This window comes from Bemisia tabaci, chromosome 3, assembly GCF_918797505.1.
Source record: "Bemisia tabaci chromosome 3, PGI_BMITA_v3".
Taxonomy (NCBI): Eukaryota; Metazoa; Arthropoda; class Insecta; order Hemiptera; family Aleyrodidae; genus Bemisia; species Bemisia tabaci.
Genome location: NC_092795.1, coordinates 13,598,109 through 13,616,223, shown reverse-complemented (window position 1 = coordinate 13,616,223; position 18,115 = coordinate 13,598,109). Strand labels below are relative to the sequence as shown.

The following is an 18,115-nucleotide window of genomic DNA, read 5'->3' as shown; positions in this document are numbered from 1 at the left end:
GAGAGGGGACCTTCGGCGTGTATCTCTTACCTTTTAGTTTTAGTTTTAAAATGACTCAATATAGGAGAGTTGTTTGTACAGTCACACTACAAATTATTACTTCTTTGTTTATTATTGTTTTCTTCATTTTTTTCTTTCATTCTTCATTGATTTTTAAACTCTATTAATGTCTCAGTAACCTATTGGTATTTGTTATGGAGTCAGGAAAATGGGACCCACGGTAGGAATTCATATTTTTCAGTAAAGCGGAGAATCCTTCTGGGCATCAACTTCTACTTGGAATGAATACGAGAAAGGCGGTATAATTGATGTATTACAAAATTTATTTTTTCGGCAAAACGAGATTGACACTATGGCTTCTTTGTATCAGTAGCAGGAAAAAGTGGTTTATCTGTTAAATACTCGGAATTTTAATGAATTTGAATAGTTCACGGTATAATTAATTGACCCTAAGAAATAATTAAAATGTTTTTTACACCCTTCTTTGGACTAGGGATGGACGAATATCGAATTCGAATACGATTATTCGAATATTCGAATTTGCGATTTCGAATACTTCGGAAGCGAATAATTGAATGTGATGCGATTATCTCGGTGCCGATAATTCGAATATAGAATATTCCATTATCTCAATATTCGACCATCCCTAATTTGGATTGAATTTGGAACTCGACTGGCTGGTGTTGTGGTAGGTCTTAACTTTGTTGCTTCGTGATCCACTGTAAAATATGTAGCTGCAACGGGTCCCTTCAGCTTATGTTCTTTGACGAAATGGCTCGTATTGAAGCCTCCGCGAAAAAGTATATCTCTGAAACATCAATCGAAAACACTGCGCGAAAAAGAGTCAAGTACGCAGATAGAAAAAAATGTATAGCTTCTAAGTTTCAATCTACCCTGATAATGATTATAGGTACCCTCAATTAGATGAAAGGTGCACAAGCTTTAATAATTGAAAATATAATTTAATTAAATTTGTTTCGAAAAATTATTAAACTTAATTGTAGGACTAAAGTGTCGCGACTGTGTCTACAATATATATTAAATTAAAGTGTTAATCCTAGGCATTGCCTGGATTCGGATTGTCTTTGGTGCTTTTAGTGTATAAAAATAAAGAATAAAGAGATGTCTTGGATACTATTATAAAAAACTCAAAGCAAGTGCTTTCTACTAAAAGAATAGACGATAAAATATCAAGCAGGGATTTCATATTATCAATATAATGAAGGTTCACTTAGTTTTGGAATCTCAAGGACACCAAATAAATTAAATTTTACCAGTACAATTATCTGACTATGGTGATGTCTGATAAAAAGTATATCTACTTACATTAATGTGTCATTTTGGCAGTTGCTTAAAAATAATGACAAAATGCCCGTAATGTTTAACAATGTAGACCAACGTAAACTCAACCAAACTTACTCATTATTAATGCATAGTCCAGTGAAATTTTGTTTTCCTATCTGTTCGAAAACGGATATAATGTACCGGTGAATCCCTGGGAAAAGAAATGGCACCGTGAATCCCAAATTTAAATGGTAGATGCAACGGTTCTCTGGCACGCAAGAGATACAGCCAAATAAATTAACTCTTTACAAGTTATATCGCACTAATATCACGTTTTGCACGTCAAAAAACTCTGCCATCCATTTCTTAATGCGCAATCTGCGTGGTTTGTAATACCTTTTTCCACGGCTCTAGCGTCTGCGGGTAGTTTTTCTCAGTCGCTGCGGACCAGGTTTGCACAGGCAGAGGAGTAAAAAAAACTGACCCGGGCGAACGAACAATTTCATAAATTTATTCTATTGTTTGATTTTAATCGTTTTCAAGTGCTTGTTTCCTTTTTTCTCTATTTTGCAAAAAATATAGCTTAAAATCAATATCAATCTTACGCAAGGTGAGTTTATAACAGTTCGCGCGATTGTTTGATTATTTAGGTTAGGTCTCTCTCCGGGCAAATCTCACTATCAGCCACCAAGAAAAATGTCCGCGTACGCGGTGAATTTGAAAACGCGTGTTACAAACTACGCAGAGTGTACACTAAGTAATGGATTTCAGATTTTTTTGATGTGCCCAAACGTGGTTTTCGAGCGAATTTCCCCATAGGAAGGGTATTTAGTTGGCTGTATCTCTTGCGTGCAAGAGACCCATTAAGCAGTACTCGAGCGGAATTTTGATACTAAATAATGTCAACATTTTTATTACAATCTTAAGACAAATCTTCACTTTTTGTAGGCTTAAATCTTTTTCCTGAGTTGATAAATAATTAGTCCTTAGGTGAAAATTTAAAACTGATATAGTTCAAATTTACTGGAGTAGCATCAGGTAACCTTTAACACGGAGGTACAAATTTAGCATTGTATTTCATTATTATCTTTCTATTTCCCTTCGTGAAAAATGATACACATTTTGCTGCAAAACATTCGTGGACTATAACACATCGGCTTTTTAAAACTATATTTAAGCTCTCTCATTGGCTGATTTCGCCGATTTCTGTAAGGACTACATGATCAAAGAGCTGTCTAATCTAAAGTATTCGGATTTTTGACCCTAGATTACTCACCCTCTTCGTTAACATATACGCGGGCATCTAATGGTCCTTCGTATTCGGCAAAAGTCTGACCCGACGAAATGTTTCCTTTGTAAATATTCCCAACAACCCAATGTTCTAATTCTTTCTCTGTTGGATCAGCCCGTGAGGGTGAATCGGGATCTAAATCAAGAAACAATAATAGTATTTTTAAACACCAGTATCTACAATTCAAATCCACTTCTCCGTGTAATAATGACGAATATGTAAAGGACAACCGAAGTATTATGTCCACATAAGAGGGTCAAGGTAGACACCGACAAAACATTTCGGAATAAACGTTAGAGTAATCTTTGTTCCTAAATTTTCTTCAGGTCGTTTTAACATTTATTTCATCCATTGTAGTATGCGTAGTGGTGAAATTTGGCTGAGACAGAAACTTGCCACAAGTCGTTCATGCTACTTCAACCAACCAATGTAATCATGCTGTCACGTGAGTTTTAATCCTTTCAGAAATATTGGCCCCTTACTTGTCTTTCCGACTATTTCTGTGAGCTCTACCTATTAGACCATTAGAAAAGGTATAATACATTAAATACTACGACACCTATTTTCTCATCAAATTTCATGCAGAGCACGTCGAACCCATCGAAAACTTCCAAAATAACTTCACAAATGAGACATAGATATTTGCAGTTAACATAAGAAACAGTTAGTACATATATCTCCCACTTGCGGAAAAACCATGGTCTCTGTATGCAAAATTATATATATTTTCTTCTTCCTCTGATCCAAGGTACCTTTGATCTTGTCAAAAAAAAAAAAGTTAACTCGCATGAAAATTCTTCCATCGTAAAATACACCAAAATTACTTTTGTATTTGATTTGACCACAGTAGACTTTGGTTTTTTTGTGAGTGGGGACGATTGCCGTTGGTTTCTCACTATATGTAGACTTGAATTTGGAACGTTTTAATGCACGCTCTGTATCCTAATTTAGATTTTGGCAAGGAAACATATAACGATGGCCCCAGCGCGAAACCACGTATCTTGGTTTGCGACGTTGCACACTTCTTGTCATTATTATTTCTGTAGAAAACCAGTCAACGCAATTTCTTGAGGAATGCCCTCATGATTCATCTCTATCAGCAAAATATTCTATATAAAGTTCAAACCATAAATCTTGCTGGTTTCTCTTCAAAAAAATATAGGCCGCACTTTAGCCATCGATATATTGTGATGCGTAGTTTCGTACCCAGCTCCAGCCGTGTGGTCCCTATCCTTATGAATACGTTTTTTTACTCAGAGAATTGTATCTAAATAATCTTACCGGTCATTAAAATTGTGTAGTAGGCATCTCTTTCGTTCCATATCAATTCCGGTGGATCGGCAGCTAGATCAAACGGTATCAAGCCTCCAAGTGAAACGTTAACGCCATTATATGTAACCTATGTGAATGAGAAAATCAAATGAGGCTTATGTTCAAGCTTAAAAGAAGTATAATATACAACGTAGGTATGAGACCACTTAAAAAAAAATTGCTGCCGCGTCGTGACGTGCACACAGATGGACGACAGCAGAAAATAGCATACCTTCAGTAGCTCTTGTGGCGGCTCCGGAAATATATCAGGAACAAATTTCTCAGATTCAAATGTTTTTCTTAAGAGTTCTTTAGAGGGCTCATCTGAAGCACATAAAGTTATAAAGTATGTACAGGTTGAAAACGCTTTGAGGTATAAGAACGGAATTTTCCCCATTTTTAGTATTATCTTTCAAAAAATAGCAGAACACACTATTTATCACTTAAAGCACGGCACTAAACACAATAAAAACAAGCAGTTCCAACGCCCAAGCGTTGGAGGGCGCTTCTTTGACAAAGCATATTACTACCAACTTATGTACCCGAAGACTGACGAAGATGGAATTTAAAGTGGGAGTCTTTAACCGCAAAACCCTTCAAAACTTCAGATCGACCGCGAAAATCTGAAACATTCCACAAGCACTTTGTGATGAATTTAAGTTAGTGGTGAATGGAAACATAAAGGATGCACTGTAAATCAGACGACGGGAAAGAGCGGCGGAACCTCTAAAGCTGGTGCGTCAACGCGATCTAGCGGACAGCGGCGTCGCGACGCCGCGAGGTAGGGCGCGCAGGTCGCGGGGGAGCGGGGCCGCGTGAAGAGGAGTTCAGCAGTGGGGAGAGGAACTGGGAAGCGCGGGTCGCGGAGAAGAGAGGGACCGGCCGGCCGGCGGTGACATCGGCCATGGATGAAAATATAGGCAGCGCTAATGTCTCCGCTAACTGGAGTTGGGGGTCCTTATTCATTCTCTTGGTCCATGACATAACCTTAAACCTTCCGCTCAATGCCGCAAACAGCTGACGTGTCGATGCTGCGCCAAGAAAATGAACCAATCACAAAGTAGCACAGTAATACGTCACTAAAATGAAGAGATCACGTGACTGTTCGTAATATTTTCAAATCGATCTGAAAGTACTGCCTCGGATATAAGTATTTAAAGCATAAGGAGGCCCTAAAATACTTTAACCAGGTAATACGTCCGTGCGAGATTGTTATGCTTAAAAGCAAAACATTTCACGAAAACTTTTACGAATACCAGATGCAGAAAAAAATCCAATTTTCCCGGGTGTACCAGAATGGCGTCATTACCCATAAGGCAAAAGGGCATGTAGTATAGTACATGTTACATCGGGGGAGTCGAACGGTTGGAAAGGGCGCATCTGGTACCCAGAAGCGCCCAAAAGCGATGATGCTGGAGAGAGGATTTAAAAATTCGTTTCTCAGATTTATGGTGCGCGAAAATTCTCACTCTGATATATTGCTCTTTTATGCATTGACAAATCGTTCGAATCATCACAAATGAGGAGTAAAGTAAAATATTATATTTTAATTCCTTTAACTGACATAATGCTTCAAAATTGGGTTTATTTTTTATCACTTTGAACTTTATTTAGAATAGAGGTTATGTTGAGCAACGGAGCCGTGTGCACGCGTTCGTTTTAGCTCCAGAATTCTTGCGTGTTTTCTACAGTAATTTTCACATGAATCAGGTCAAAAGTATATGTAAGAGTGCATTAAATGTCAGTCTTTGTGAATTTGGTGACAGTTTGACGGATAAAAGTGCCGGAATAGAATGAAATGTAATAGATGTTGCGGGTGGCGCTTTAATATAACATTTGAAAACGAATCGGTTATCAGCCACCTTGATCTTGAACTTATCGACAAAGACGTCTTTATCGTAAAGACATCGAAACTGATTTGAACGCGAGATATATCGCTATCGAGAGATCGAGACCAGCCCAATCGAGAACGATTGTATAGAAGTTTGTTTGTAAACAGTAGCAGAGGCCAGTGCTACGCTTTTCCATCACGGGACGAGTGTTGTCAATTCCACGCCATGAATAAGGGAGAAATGAAGAAAGTGCTGGAAAAGATGATTTCAATTGAACTTTTTGAATTGAATTTTACATCTGCGGAGTGAAATAGTGTTTTTGGCAGAGCAAAATAGGGGTGCATAATTGGACTGAAGAAATCTGAATCAATGTGAGCCAGAATTCAGTGTTTCAACGAGTACGAGTATTCGTCAGTGAAACTCTGTTTTGTAGGTCAGAAGGCTTCGCTTGTTCCTATTTAACTTGATTATGGGCAATGAGAAGAAGACTTGATATTATTAAGAAAGGTAAGTGACTAATTTCAGGATCACGAAGGGATACTGATGATTACCATTCCTAGCATTAATTTTGCCCCTCTATAGCTGTTTCCGGCTGACAACCTGCGCGCTCATAACTGGACTTTTCGAAATTTTGGGGGTGTTTCCATGGCGCATTAAAAAAAAAAAAAAAAAAAAAAAAAAAAAAAAAAAAAAAAACACGGTCCTAATAGATTTATCCAAAGTGGCCGTGCGAACATTTTCAGCCCGATCGGTGCCGGCAGCTTGGGACGTTCCCCTTGTGAGTTGATGGAGGATAAGGTTGCATGCAAACTGGAAGTTTGTAGATCGTCAATAAAGGATAACGAGATCTTTTTGATCCATTAATATTTGTAATGAAGTCAGAAAAATTAGGACACTGACCCAGGGTCCCTGTGTCGAATTTTATAAATATCTATAAGTAAAAAAAATAAAAAATCTGGGTTAAGGTAAAAATTTCTGTGATCCGATTTTGATGCTGAATCACGATTTACCTACTTGCCGCCCATGGGCCGCCTGTATTTTGCCGCCCCTATCTCATTCGTTTTGAAACATCGATAAAAACCTTCAAGTGAACGTGTCGGAGGGAGAGGGACGCATAAGACGCGTTTACTCGTGTTGGATACATGTTTTGCGGAAGCCCTGTCAACACTATACTAGCAAAAATTCACGGAATTTGGCGCGAAAGTTAAGCTCCGCAAACCTGTCTCTGTGTGGACAATACCTTCCATTAATAAGAAATGAACGAAAAAATTATGAAAGAAAAATCATAAATGTGGATCAACAATTTCAACTACCACCGCCTCGCCGTACTGATCGCACTTCGTCTGGCGCAATGCGTGAAGTATTCCTACACTCTTGTAGACGCTATGCCTTTCACGCCGACCGCTGCTAAACAGACCTGTGTTTGACGCAATGCGTGAAGTATTTATGCAGTCTTGTAGGCGCTATGCGTTACACGGCGACCGCTGCTGACCGCACTGTGTTTGACGCAATGCGTGAGGTATTCATGCAGTCTTGTAGGCGCTAATATGTGTTACATGCCGACCGCCGCGCCGAGGGCCTCTCTTTTTCATCTCAAGTCCTCGTCATCATTGCTCTCTGCGCCGCGCCGCTCCAGGCCAAATTACGTGTTTGGTTTTTCTCTTAACTAGACCAATGAAAGGGCAGCCAACCTTCTGACATAAAAATGTTACTGACAAAATTCAGATTCCAATGTCAGACCAAAACGGCCAAGAATGTTCATAAATGAGCATTCTGGCCAATTTGCGTGTTTGGTTTCTCTCATAACTCGACTAATTAAAGGTGCTGTCTTTTGCATCACCGCAAAACGACAAAATTAGAAATTACGATACTCACAGGAAATGCAAGATTTTTTCGCCTTTTCCCGTTTGCAATTTTATTCTTATACCTACATTTACAAAAAAAATTGCAAAAGTTGGGGCCCCTTAAAATTGCCGCCATGGGCCGCGGCCCATGTGGCCACCCCCTTAATCCGGCCCTGTACTGGATGTTTCCTAATGATCTCAAGATCATCCAGTCAAAATTTTAAGTCATAATTTGAATCATGGCTACATATCTTTTTTTCTCTCCACCTTAGGTCCAATTTTTCCTGGTTTCATCACAGCTGATAGCATTAGCATGTCTAGTGACTCCTCTTTTATTTCAAAACAAAGAATTCTAAAATAACCAATTCGATTAAAATTCGTCCACAAAGAGTTAAAAATGCTATTGTAAGACTAAAACATTATTTCTGACATTTAAACAAGTGACGTGTATTTCAAATTGGTTTTAATTAATAAGTGCTCCAATGTTGTACACACGAGCTAAATATGACAAAGTGGTAATTACAAAAAAAAAAAAAAAAAAAAAAAAAAAAAACTTTGATTTGATCGTTAAAACGTCATTGATTCTAAGGCGTGTTTCCATCGATAGCAAGGAAAAATATAATGACAACTTCTTCGTAAAATATTTATGTTTAAAATATTTAATGGTTCAATTAACTGAGGGAAACACTATTAGAGGTTTTTATCACTCAGAATCCGTCTGATTCGGGCGTTTTTGCTGGCTGTGGCGTTGCTCTCTGGTATTAGTTTGGTCGCTTCATGGTCCACGGTAAAGTATGAAGCTGCAACAGGCCCTCTCAGCCTGTATTCTTTGACAAACTTACTCGTGTTAAATAGTCCGCGAAAAAGCATATTTCTGAAACAGCAATCGAGGAAAGTGAAAGGTTAGTTTGGATATTGTACGTAGAAATAAATACATAGTTTTTGAATTTGGTCTAAATTCAAAAATATTGTGTAATCAACGAGCTTAAGGATGAACTTTAGATGAGTGTTACTACGCTACGGCTGATACGTTGATCCAAAGGATTCGATGAAGCTAATCTTCATAGGAAGGAAATAAGCTTTTAAAATTTAAAATCATACGAAGCTTTGAGGTACATAATGTATTACATAAATCATGTTCCAAACCAACTCTATATTGAATTGTGAGACTAGATTCTTGTGACTCTGTCCATGAAATTAAATGAATAATACTCATCTTATTGCCATCATTTTCTGTCATTGGGATTTGATTTCAAACTTGAAACTTACTCTCGTGGTATCCGCCTTTCTGTGAAAACTTGCTTTCCCATCTGTTCGAAAACGGATATAATGTACCTGTGAGTTCCTGGAAATGGAAATAAACAAATTCAAATACACCAAATTTTGAGTATTTGATGGAAAAAAATCTTTCTAAAATTTCTCAATGCCTTCCAAAAATAATCACCTTTTTCCACAGATTCTTTCTTTTCTAGACAAGTAAATAGGTAAATGTTGAATTTTCCTAATTAAATGTTCCTGGGTGAAAGTTGAAAATTGTTATAATTCAAGTGATTTTCAAAATTTCTGAAACAGCCTGGTCCACCCTCGTCACGGAAGTACTTATTTAATGATCGCTTCACAAAACTCCCATTTCCCATGTCAAGCATACATTTTACAGATTATGCTTGGGCTATATAAGCTGGGATCGTAAAGTTGTATTCAAGCCTTTCTATAATTAGCTGAGCCCTGATTTTGAGAGAGAGTAAACAAAATTCTTGATTATCTGCGTACAGCGCTATGCGGACTCTAGAAATTCTGGATTCATACAACAAGTCTACTTGACCGTATTATTGACCAGTACAGACCGAGTTTTGACTGGTGGGCCGTAGTTTTAGTTGACATTCTCCATCATTTTGAATTTTTTCACAACTAAGATAGAGCCGTGTTTCTTTTACACATCGGGAATACAGACATGTAATGTTGTCTAATGATTTATATTCATATTTAATTGAGTGCGCTGTTTTCTTTATCAGTCATCCGGATTGTTCTCTCATCTGTCTCGATTCGGTCATGATTAATCCGAGGGATGGGATTTTCCATGTATATGATCTGAGAGCGGCTATATCGTCGCTCCTCCGACGTATCTCGATTCTCACATGGGCCTTGTTCTTCGTACAACTATACGCTTTCCGGGGCTCATATAGAAATCGAGATACGCCCTTACGTCAGAGGAATGATGATATATCAACAAGATGGATCATCAACTCTAGAGAGCTTACCTTCTTCGACAACAAACTCGCGGGCATCTCGTGGGCCGGTGTACTCTGCAAAAGTCTCACCTGAGGAAATGTTTCGTCTATAAACATTCCCGATGATCCAGTGTTGTAGTTCGCTCAATCTTGGATCAGACCGTGAGGGTGAATCAGGATCTAAATCAATAAACGATAATTTTGCTGAATACAACGATCCTTTAAGAATAAGAATTGAAAGATTGTAAAATTTTTACTTACAAATTGTATCATTGCTAGAAAACAGTCAGACGTTTCTAACTGACAGGTTCACGTCCTTATTTTTAGACTCACGCAAAAATCAGAAAGCTTTGAAAAGAAATTGCAGAGTCATTTCTGTGTTAAGGAAAATAATTATTTAAGTAGAAAATACAACCTTGGAATGGAGCTATATCCCTCTGTGCGAGAGACATACAAACGAATGACATGAACAGACAAATGACAACGGAGGTAAGATGTCATTTTGGACTACTTTTGTAAGATCGAATTCTTATAGATACACTAATTGGACGTACTTCTATCAAACAGAACTGTGTGCAGGTGAGAAATATGGGGTGTGCTCTAGAAAGCTGTATAAGAAGCCATGTAAAAGTGGGCGTGATTCCTTTTGAAGAATTGGAAAAGCGGGATTTTACATTCTACCAAAAGGAACTGAGCGCCAACTGAATGCGGGATTCATGAGCCGCGGGCATGGCAAGAGACCGTTGTACACAGGGCTCATGAGTTAAAGCCGACCAAGCAGAGCCCGCAGTGCCGCAAAGGCGGCTTTGTCGCCGTTGACGTCACTGGCGCTTTATATTTCCCATTCATTCTTACGGCCAGAGAACTAACGAGCGCACCCCATATTTCTCACCTGCACATAGGTCTGTTTGGTAGAAATACGTCCAATTTACTATGAAATTTAAATAGCTAAGTATGCTGAATGTTACGCTCTTACCGGTCATTATAATCGTGTAGAATGCATCTCTTTCGTCCCATTTTAATATCGGCCGATTTGCAGCTTGATCAAAAGGTATCAAGCCTCCTAATGGAACTTTGGTGCCATTATATATAACCTAGGAATAGTAAAATTTAATGAGGCTCATTTTAACGTTTAAACCTAATTTTTCGTTATTTATGTATGGAAATAAAGCCATAATCATAATTATAAGCTTTGTGACCCCCGGAATTTTCATTTTTCAATTTCAATTTTTATTATACTCTACAGTTCGTTCTACTGGGCCGATTTCCATGATCTTTTGCGAGCATCAACAATTAAATAATCAACACACCCCTAGATCAACCCATTTGATTTTTTGCGCTACGTGATAAAATTGTCAATTCTCTCATGTAAACAATGTGAATGCGCAACATGTGCCACGGTTTGTTCTAAAGATCTGCCGGGCCGATTTTCGTGATTTTTTCATGCGATATCGATAGATCAAAGTCCCTAAATGATCCGCTTTCTTTAGATTAATTCAGGGGGGCCCGCGAAGCAGGATTTAGGAGGCACCCCCCCCCCCCCCGGGAGGTTAAGCATAAGCAGCTTAGCCGCTTAGCATCCAGTGAGAGTAGCCCCCTCAGTTTACTGTACTGACTGAACGCTCATAAGCTCAAGTCTACGTGCGCCATTCGTCCTATTTTTGTTGACTCATTTCTTACTCGTTGGTTCTATCCCCAAAAAAATACTTATACTGAGTCGTCATATGCTATGCTTCTTTGAATACATCGGGGGGGGGGGGTATTGCGAGACATCCTTATCTAGCACTTTTCAGCCCCTTTAATTAGTATAAATAAATTTAACCCTTCCACCTAAAACTTTTTTTACACGCGAAGTCCCAAGTCAGGTCTCATTGACACTTATTGAATTTACATTGATTTTGATAGTTTTACAGTATTATTTATGTTAATTCTATGTTTTTGAAGGTAAAAGATACTTTTTATTTTACATTTTCACCTCGAGAGGCGTTTTCTCACCCCCCTCCTCATCCGCTACAGGTAAATTCCCCAGGAAACTTTTTTGAGTCAATTTGTTCCGGATTGGGATTTCTAGGAGTTGCCGGTAAAACTAAATTTAGGACACAACTTCTGCCAAAATACCATTTTTTAGGAGAGAGACCTCTAAATATGTTTTACTTTTTTTCTCTTTTTTTTAAAATGAATACTGATTTGGATACATCATATGTCTCGAGCAAACTTAGCCTTAACTTTTCTTTAATTTCAATAATAAGAGACACCTCAAGGTGGGTTGTAATGACAGCGCAGAGATACAACTATATGTACTTGATGGATGCCCGTATTGCACCTGTAAAATTGAAGGCGCGATGGCGCGAAGCGTGAACTCGCAATGACTGGCTCTATGTGCCAAAAAGGCTCGTCACTCAAATTCTGGAGGAAGAGTTTGAAAAAGGAGGCCTCGAATCAATCTGACCTACATTGGGCAATTAAGAGTTAATATGCCAGTGGTATAATGTGATAGGTAAATGAAGTTTCAACACAGAAACCATACAAACAACTTTATCACTATGCTTAACAATTTAAGAGCAACAAGCAAACAACAGAAAATAACGCACCTGCAGTTGCTCGAGCGGCGGTTCAGGAATTATATCAGGAACAAATTTCTCAGATTCAAATGTGTCTCTTAGCAATTTTTCAGCTGCTTCTTCAGCTGCAGCTTCCTCAGAGGAGCTCTGTGAGACACATAAGGGCACACAAGATAAATAGGTTAAAAACGCTTGGATGAATAGGGACGGACTGTTTTCCATTTTCAGTTTTACCGATATTAGGGTTTTATCGATCAGATATTAGAGCACAACTTATCACTCATATTACGACACACGAAACTGCTCACAACGAAAGGAAGAATGATTGAAGAGAGAAGATTTTAAGATGCGTTTTTTAGATGTTTAAAACGAGAAATTCATCCCAATGTACGCTCCTCCATACAGTAAAAAAAATTGCCTAAAACATTAAATATGAGGGATAAAATATCCGAGATTCCTTTTGATTATTTTTACATACCGACCAGCGTTTTTATGAATTGTAAAAAGGAATGTTTACGAATTTTAGAAGAAATATTCCACTGCTTCCAAATTTGCACTGTTACAGTGTTACATCTTAAAACCGAATTCATGAGCATTAAAAATACCTATACTGCATAAATCACTGCTAATTATCAAATCGTTTCACTTAACTTCAACTTAGAGTGATGCCAAATAAACTGGATTTTCGCTATTGTTGACTAAATGTAGGTTAACAAAAAACGATTCAATTTTATAATCTAAAATCTACTCTCTTTTATCATCTTATCAAGACAGACGTGCACGACTTTAAAAAAGGGTTAATGACCGATATGAAGCTAATGTTTCTGTTCAAAAGACGTACACAACTGTTCCGTTATAAAGCTTCAATCCTTTGATTTTTAAACGCATAAATTGTATAGTTTGGTTTATTCATAGTTAATGACATGTCGTGTCTCACAATCGTCCAACCTTGGTCATGAGAAATAAATTTTCATTTTTCTCATTCAATTTATGGTTATATTTACGTTTTAACTTAGAGGCGCAGGGAAACGTAATTTCATTATGGCTTTGACCGCTCTAAAACCATCAAACTTTCATGGGCAACGGGTTTGTTTATTAGCCATTTTATTTTTCTCATGTCTCTTCAATGTGGTTGTATCGATATCAATCCTCGCTGAACGTTTGTTACATAAATATGGCATCATTCCTGACGTCATTGACGCAGCACCTGATTTTACCATAGACGTAAGTTTGTTCAATTAACCCATTGGTTTCCTGAATGAAGTAAGCTGCTTTACTATCTGGGGCCCTCTTCCGAACCTGAAAAGATTACGAGTGTTTTTTTTTTCCTCTCGGGAATATTGTTAAACATATTTCTAACGGTTACTTATGGATATTAGTACTAGTTACGGGATCGTGTTTTTACAGTTACATACCACAATTTACCAAAAGCAAGATTCGTAGAACGCTAGGATTCCACGGATAATAATGTGATCGAAGTTAGCCGCATGGAAATATTCTATTTTAGAGACTCCCTTACTCACAATGTAACAATATGAAATGTAAATGGGTGAGGCAGGAGTTTTTATAGATCAATTAATAATGAGCTATTTGTTGATTGAGTATAAAATAAATGTAATTCGGACAATGACTGATGACTGATGAATGCTGAAGTGAGCACATTTTTTGGACAAGTTTTTGCAAATAATGTTGCTTCGGATCTTGTTACGCATGCATAGCTGGTTCATACTCACCACTGCAAGTGAATGACAATTGATTAACACATTTTGAGCCAAGAAGTGCAAAGGCACATCTTGGCTCAAAATGTGTTAATCAATTGTCATATAACGCACATATGAAGATATTACAAAATAAAAACATAAAACACGGAATAAATAAAAAGAAACTGTGACAAAAATGGCCTAGAATACTAGTTTTATTTATTAAAAACCGATTTTTCTTGTGTTTTAAAGGTATCTCACCACAACAGAACGCTCAGAATGGGTGAAAAAATAGACCCGGCAGAAATGCAACGAGTGCCGAAATTAATGTGGCCGGCAAGGGCTGGCACACTGTTCACGTTGTTGATGATCGGTAAGATATTTTTGTGTTCCTTACTTTCACTCTTGCACTTATCACTCGACACGGACAGTTACTGAGGAGCGTGAGCTAAAATTATGGGCATTTTTATTATTTTATAAATGAGTACCTTACTTATTTCATCAACCGTAAATGGCTAAAATACCTGAATGCATTCCAGCAGCAACTGTTGGTTGACTGAGAGGGAATAAGAATAGGTGGAAAAGAAATCAACATTTCCCGGTAAATGAATAAAACGAAACTGGGCAGTTTCATAAATTAAGGGGGAAAAGTATGCAGTGAAACAAAAATCGCACCTGCTTGGTCGCGTTAGTTTTTTTTGTCTTTTTTGCCTTAAAAATCCATTAGCAAAGAGTATATAACAGCTTTTTATAGAATTCGTATGTTCATTATTCTTGAACATAAAGTATTCTCACCCAGAAGTAGAGGAAAAGTACTTTTTTTGGTGAAAAAAAAATCAGGCTTAAATCGTGTTAAAGCTAATCAAGAGGTACTTTATTCATCCTATGATGCAAATTTCTTCCCTCTTTTCAGATCCTGATGTTCCTGTTCGTAAAAATCCAACCCTGGCAGAAAGACAGCACTACATCGTGGGAAATATTAAAGGATGTGATTTTCGTCACGGTCAGGAAATGACAGGCTACATTGGTCCATTTTCGGCCAAACATTCTGGTAGGCAATAATTCATGTTTTCTTTTTTATTAAACTAGGCATAATTCGATTGATTTTGGAATTTCTTAAAAAATGATTGTAGAGCATTCAGCGCGGGAATTTAGAATATCTTGGAAGGATTTAAAGCGAAAATTTACTATATCGTACCTTTTTGTGTGTCACGACCGCCACACTTTTTATTTTTGAAGCGTATGAAGTTCTGAGAAATCTGTGTGCCCACTTTATTGATGACTTTATCGACTTTCAGATTGTGCTAAATTGCTGTTGATACCCGCGGTTTTTTTTTTTTAATTTGTCATGACCGTCACAGTTACGGTCGTCACACCGTATAGTATATTTTGCGTATAAAAAGAATGGAGGAGTGCCTGATAAAGAAAGGTACCCGTATTTTTTAAAGCCTGATACTATACTTGACTACGAAAACAAATCGAATAATCATTCTGAATTTTTAGTTTTTTGGAGATCAAATTGGACATTTTTCGTAGAATTGCCCACATGCGTCCTACGCGCCGCGCCAACCAGCGACAACGACACTGTGTTTGGCGTTAAGGAATGCGTGAAGTATTCTTTCAATCTTGTAGGGGCTAATATGCTTTTCGCGCTGACCAGCGACCCCACTGAGTTTAGCGCAATGCGTGAAGTATTCATGCAAACTTGCAGGCGCGCATATGCGGATCCCACCTGGCGGTAGGCGCACCATGTTTGGCTCGATTAGAAAGTAGATACAGCCACAATTGAAGGAAACTGTAGAAACAAAGGAGAGATAATGAGTACACTCAATCATATACACGGTCTATAACTGCTGTTATAAGGGCGGAGAGGAGCACTTGTTTGGTAAAATCTCGATGTTAGGGATAGAGAGGAAACTTGCATAAGCATGCAATACATGGCCCCAGGCCGCTGAATACAAAAATTACCTTAGTTTTTCTCCATCATGCACAGACTTTCCGGAAAACAAGTATTTCTCTAAGAAACTCACAATTTTTAAAGAAAATTCCGGCTCTTTCAGGCAAAATTAACCTGGCCGAGAAAACGGAGGTCACCTTTGGAATTAGCGCTAAAAATCTACCCGAAATCAGTTAATACAATGCACGCAAATTTACCTGTGTTGACCAGTGGAATCAGTAAAATTACTTGTCTATGTGCTTTCACGTCAATCTCATGGAAATTCTTTTGGAAATTAAAACTACTAATATCTAAATTTGAGAATATCTGATAAGTGATTGAAATAATTGATAATTGGGCCAAATTTTTACATGCACGCAGTAGAATGGTGCTAAATGTTAGAGCCTATAAGTTCTTTCCTATTTTTTAATTTTTTGAATAACGAATTGAGGACTTTCATTCTTCGGTAAAATCTGGCAAAAAATAGTTTTGACAAGAGCTAATAGTGGTGCAGGATTTTTCTCGGTGGCGGGATAATTTGGTGTGCACTGCGTCGGAAAATTTTAGCTTTACTGGGATGGTCTAAAGATTGTTCCCATCGTTTAGTCAGCATAAATTGCCACGTTCGAAGCACGTAAGGGTCACTAGTAAGCCAATAAATCTGCAAAAGAAAGGGAAAAACAACTTAATCAGCTCGCAGGAGTAATACATTTTATCAAATTCACTTGCGCTCTCAATTTTCTTTTCAAACCGAAACGCGTTTTGAAGGTTATTAACACTGCACCTTACGAATTTGCTGCCAGTCGCAATTATGATCAAGTGATTTTCTTGTCATTTGCCTTATTAAACTTCTCGGAGCATGAAAACAATTCTAAGCATCAATACACATTTGTTTGCGACTACAATGAGGCATTATATTAGCCACGTTCGATACGCATGTAAGTTACATCCTATGAAAGCTTTTTTTTGTTTGGCCAAATGCTTCCCTTTTAGTCTCTCTTTCTCAGATTCTCACATTCTCTACATCGAACTTAATGCAACCTACAACAAGTTAAAGGATTCGCAGAGCCCAATTTAGTTTAACAGGACTTAATTGTTGGTTTAGAATTTCTCACGATGTACTCTTCTTTTTTTGTGCAGTAGTTTATCCAATTCATACTATCGAATCATTGAAATGTATAGTTTTGCTTTTCAGGTCTGCATAGAACTACATTTTTGGTCTACTCACAAAATTCTCATGTACAATTTGACGAACCACGATATCCCTCAGTACGAGACGGGTAAATACTAAAATGTCTTCTGTCTTGTCAATTTTTAACATAGCCTTTCATACAAACTACAACTTGTATAAAACTTAATATTACAAATACTATCTTAGTCCTGTCTAAGACTTGTCGAAACTACAGCATCATTTCTGCACATGTGGACATTGCAATGTTTGAAAATACCCGCTTATAAATTGACCATAACACAGTGAAGATAGCTACCTCTGTTCCCGAAAATAAGCCATTGCTGTCTGTTTTTTTGCAATAATTATGCTCGGCTATCCTTTAAAATATTATATAAAACGGAAATTTTAGAACTGTATATCTTAAGAAAGAAAAAGAAAGGAAACATGATTTTTTAGTTTAAACCACTGCATTGCATGTTGGACCTGGATTCATAGGAAAATTACAATCAGTGCCGGAAAAACTAGACACTTATGAAATTTCGTGCAGGAAGATATTATATACTTAACTGATATTACGTAGAAAGGTTGGATGCAAATCACCATTTTTCTAGTGATACCCAGCTTGTGTGCATCAAATTTTGCGACTGCACTGTTGAAAATCTCGACGCGAAATGCACGCTTACTCAGTTGCTATTTTGACCATCTGTCACTCTGAGTGCATGGATCCGGCGCGAAATAAGCTCGGCGCGAATTTCGCGCTCTGGCGGGAGTGAAAATCTGACAGGCAAACGTGAAACAGAACTGCCGCAGCATGGATTCGAACTCGAATCAAGGCGGTGATGGACGAATACGCTACCACTTTGCCATTCGGCGCTCGCATCAGAGTGCCCTGAATTAACGCTACTTGAGGTACCTCAACTAATTCGTCCGCCGTTGGTGATATTTACGCTCTGATCT

At 37.9% G+C, this 18,115-nt stretch overlaps 3 protein-coding genes across 7 annotated transcripts in view; 1 reads left to right on the top strand and 2 right to left on the bottom strand.

Annotated features, from left to right (window-relative positions):
* Positions 1-302: 302 nt before the first annotated feature.
* LOC140224197 (protein D1-like) lies at positions 303-5,749 on the bottom strand. The gene is made up of 6 exons (XM_072297801.1): positions 5,288-5,749; positions 4,119-4,358; positions 3,857-3,974; positions 2,561-2,710; positions 1,420-1,495; positions 303-808 (listed from the first exon to the last, which is right to left on the bottom strand). Exons 2-6 carry the CDS (start codon positions 4,281-4,283, stop codon positions 625-627), a joined length of 693 nt encoding a protein of 230 aa, XP_072153902.1. The 5' UTR covers positions 4,284-4,358; positions 5,288-5,749; the 3' UTR covers positions 303-624.
* Positions 5,750-8,205: 2,456 nt separating this feature from the next.
* Positions 8,206-12,810, bottom strand: LOC140223767 (protein D3-like). 2 transcript variants are annotated; one of them, XM_072297788.1, is made up of 5 exons: positions 12,382-12,810; positions 10,767-10,884; positions 9,821-10,009; positions 8,832-8,907; positions 8,206-8,436 (listed from the first exon to the last, which is right to left on the bottom strand). In XM_072297788.1, exons 1-5 carry the CDS (start codon positions 12,571-12,573, stop codon positions 8,253-8,255), a joined length of 759 nt encoding a protein of 252 aa, XP_072153889.1. In that variant the 5' UTR covers positions 12,574-12,810; the 3' UTR covers positions 8,206-8,252. The 2 variants fall into 2 exon arrangements, with proteins under 2 accessions (XP_072153889.1, XP_072153890.1); XM_072297789.1 differs by having other exon boundaries at positions 9,821-9,970; positions 12,382-12,804.
* A 23-nt stretch (positions 12,811-12,833) lies between these two features.
* Positions 12,834-18,115, top strand: part of LOC140224196 (OV-16 antigen-like) — a 39,097-nt gene continuing 33,815 nt past the window's right edge. For 3 of the 4 annotated variants that reach the window (XR_011899457.1, XR_011899458.1, XM_072297779.1), the window contains exons 1-4: positions 12,834-13,575; positions 14,304-14,424; positions 14,965-15,102; positions 17,183-17,267. Coding sequence is in view for 1 of the 4 variants with exons in the window: in XM_072297779.1 (XP_072153880.1) it covers positions 13,393-13,575; positions 14,304-14,424; positions 14,965-15,102; positions 17,183-17,267 (527 nt within the window). In the remaining 3 variants the exon portion in view is untranslated. Of the gene's footprint in view, positions 13,576-14,303; positions 14,425-14,963; positions 15,103-17,169; positions 17,268-18,115 lie in introns of those variants that run through there. The other variant, XR_011899450.1, reaches the window with a different exon arrangement.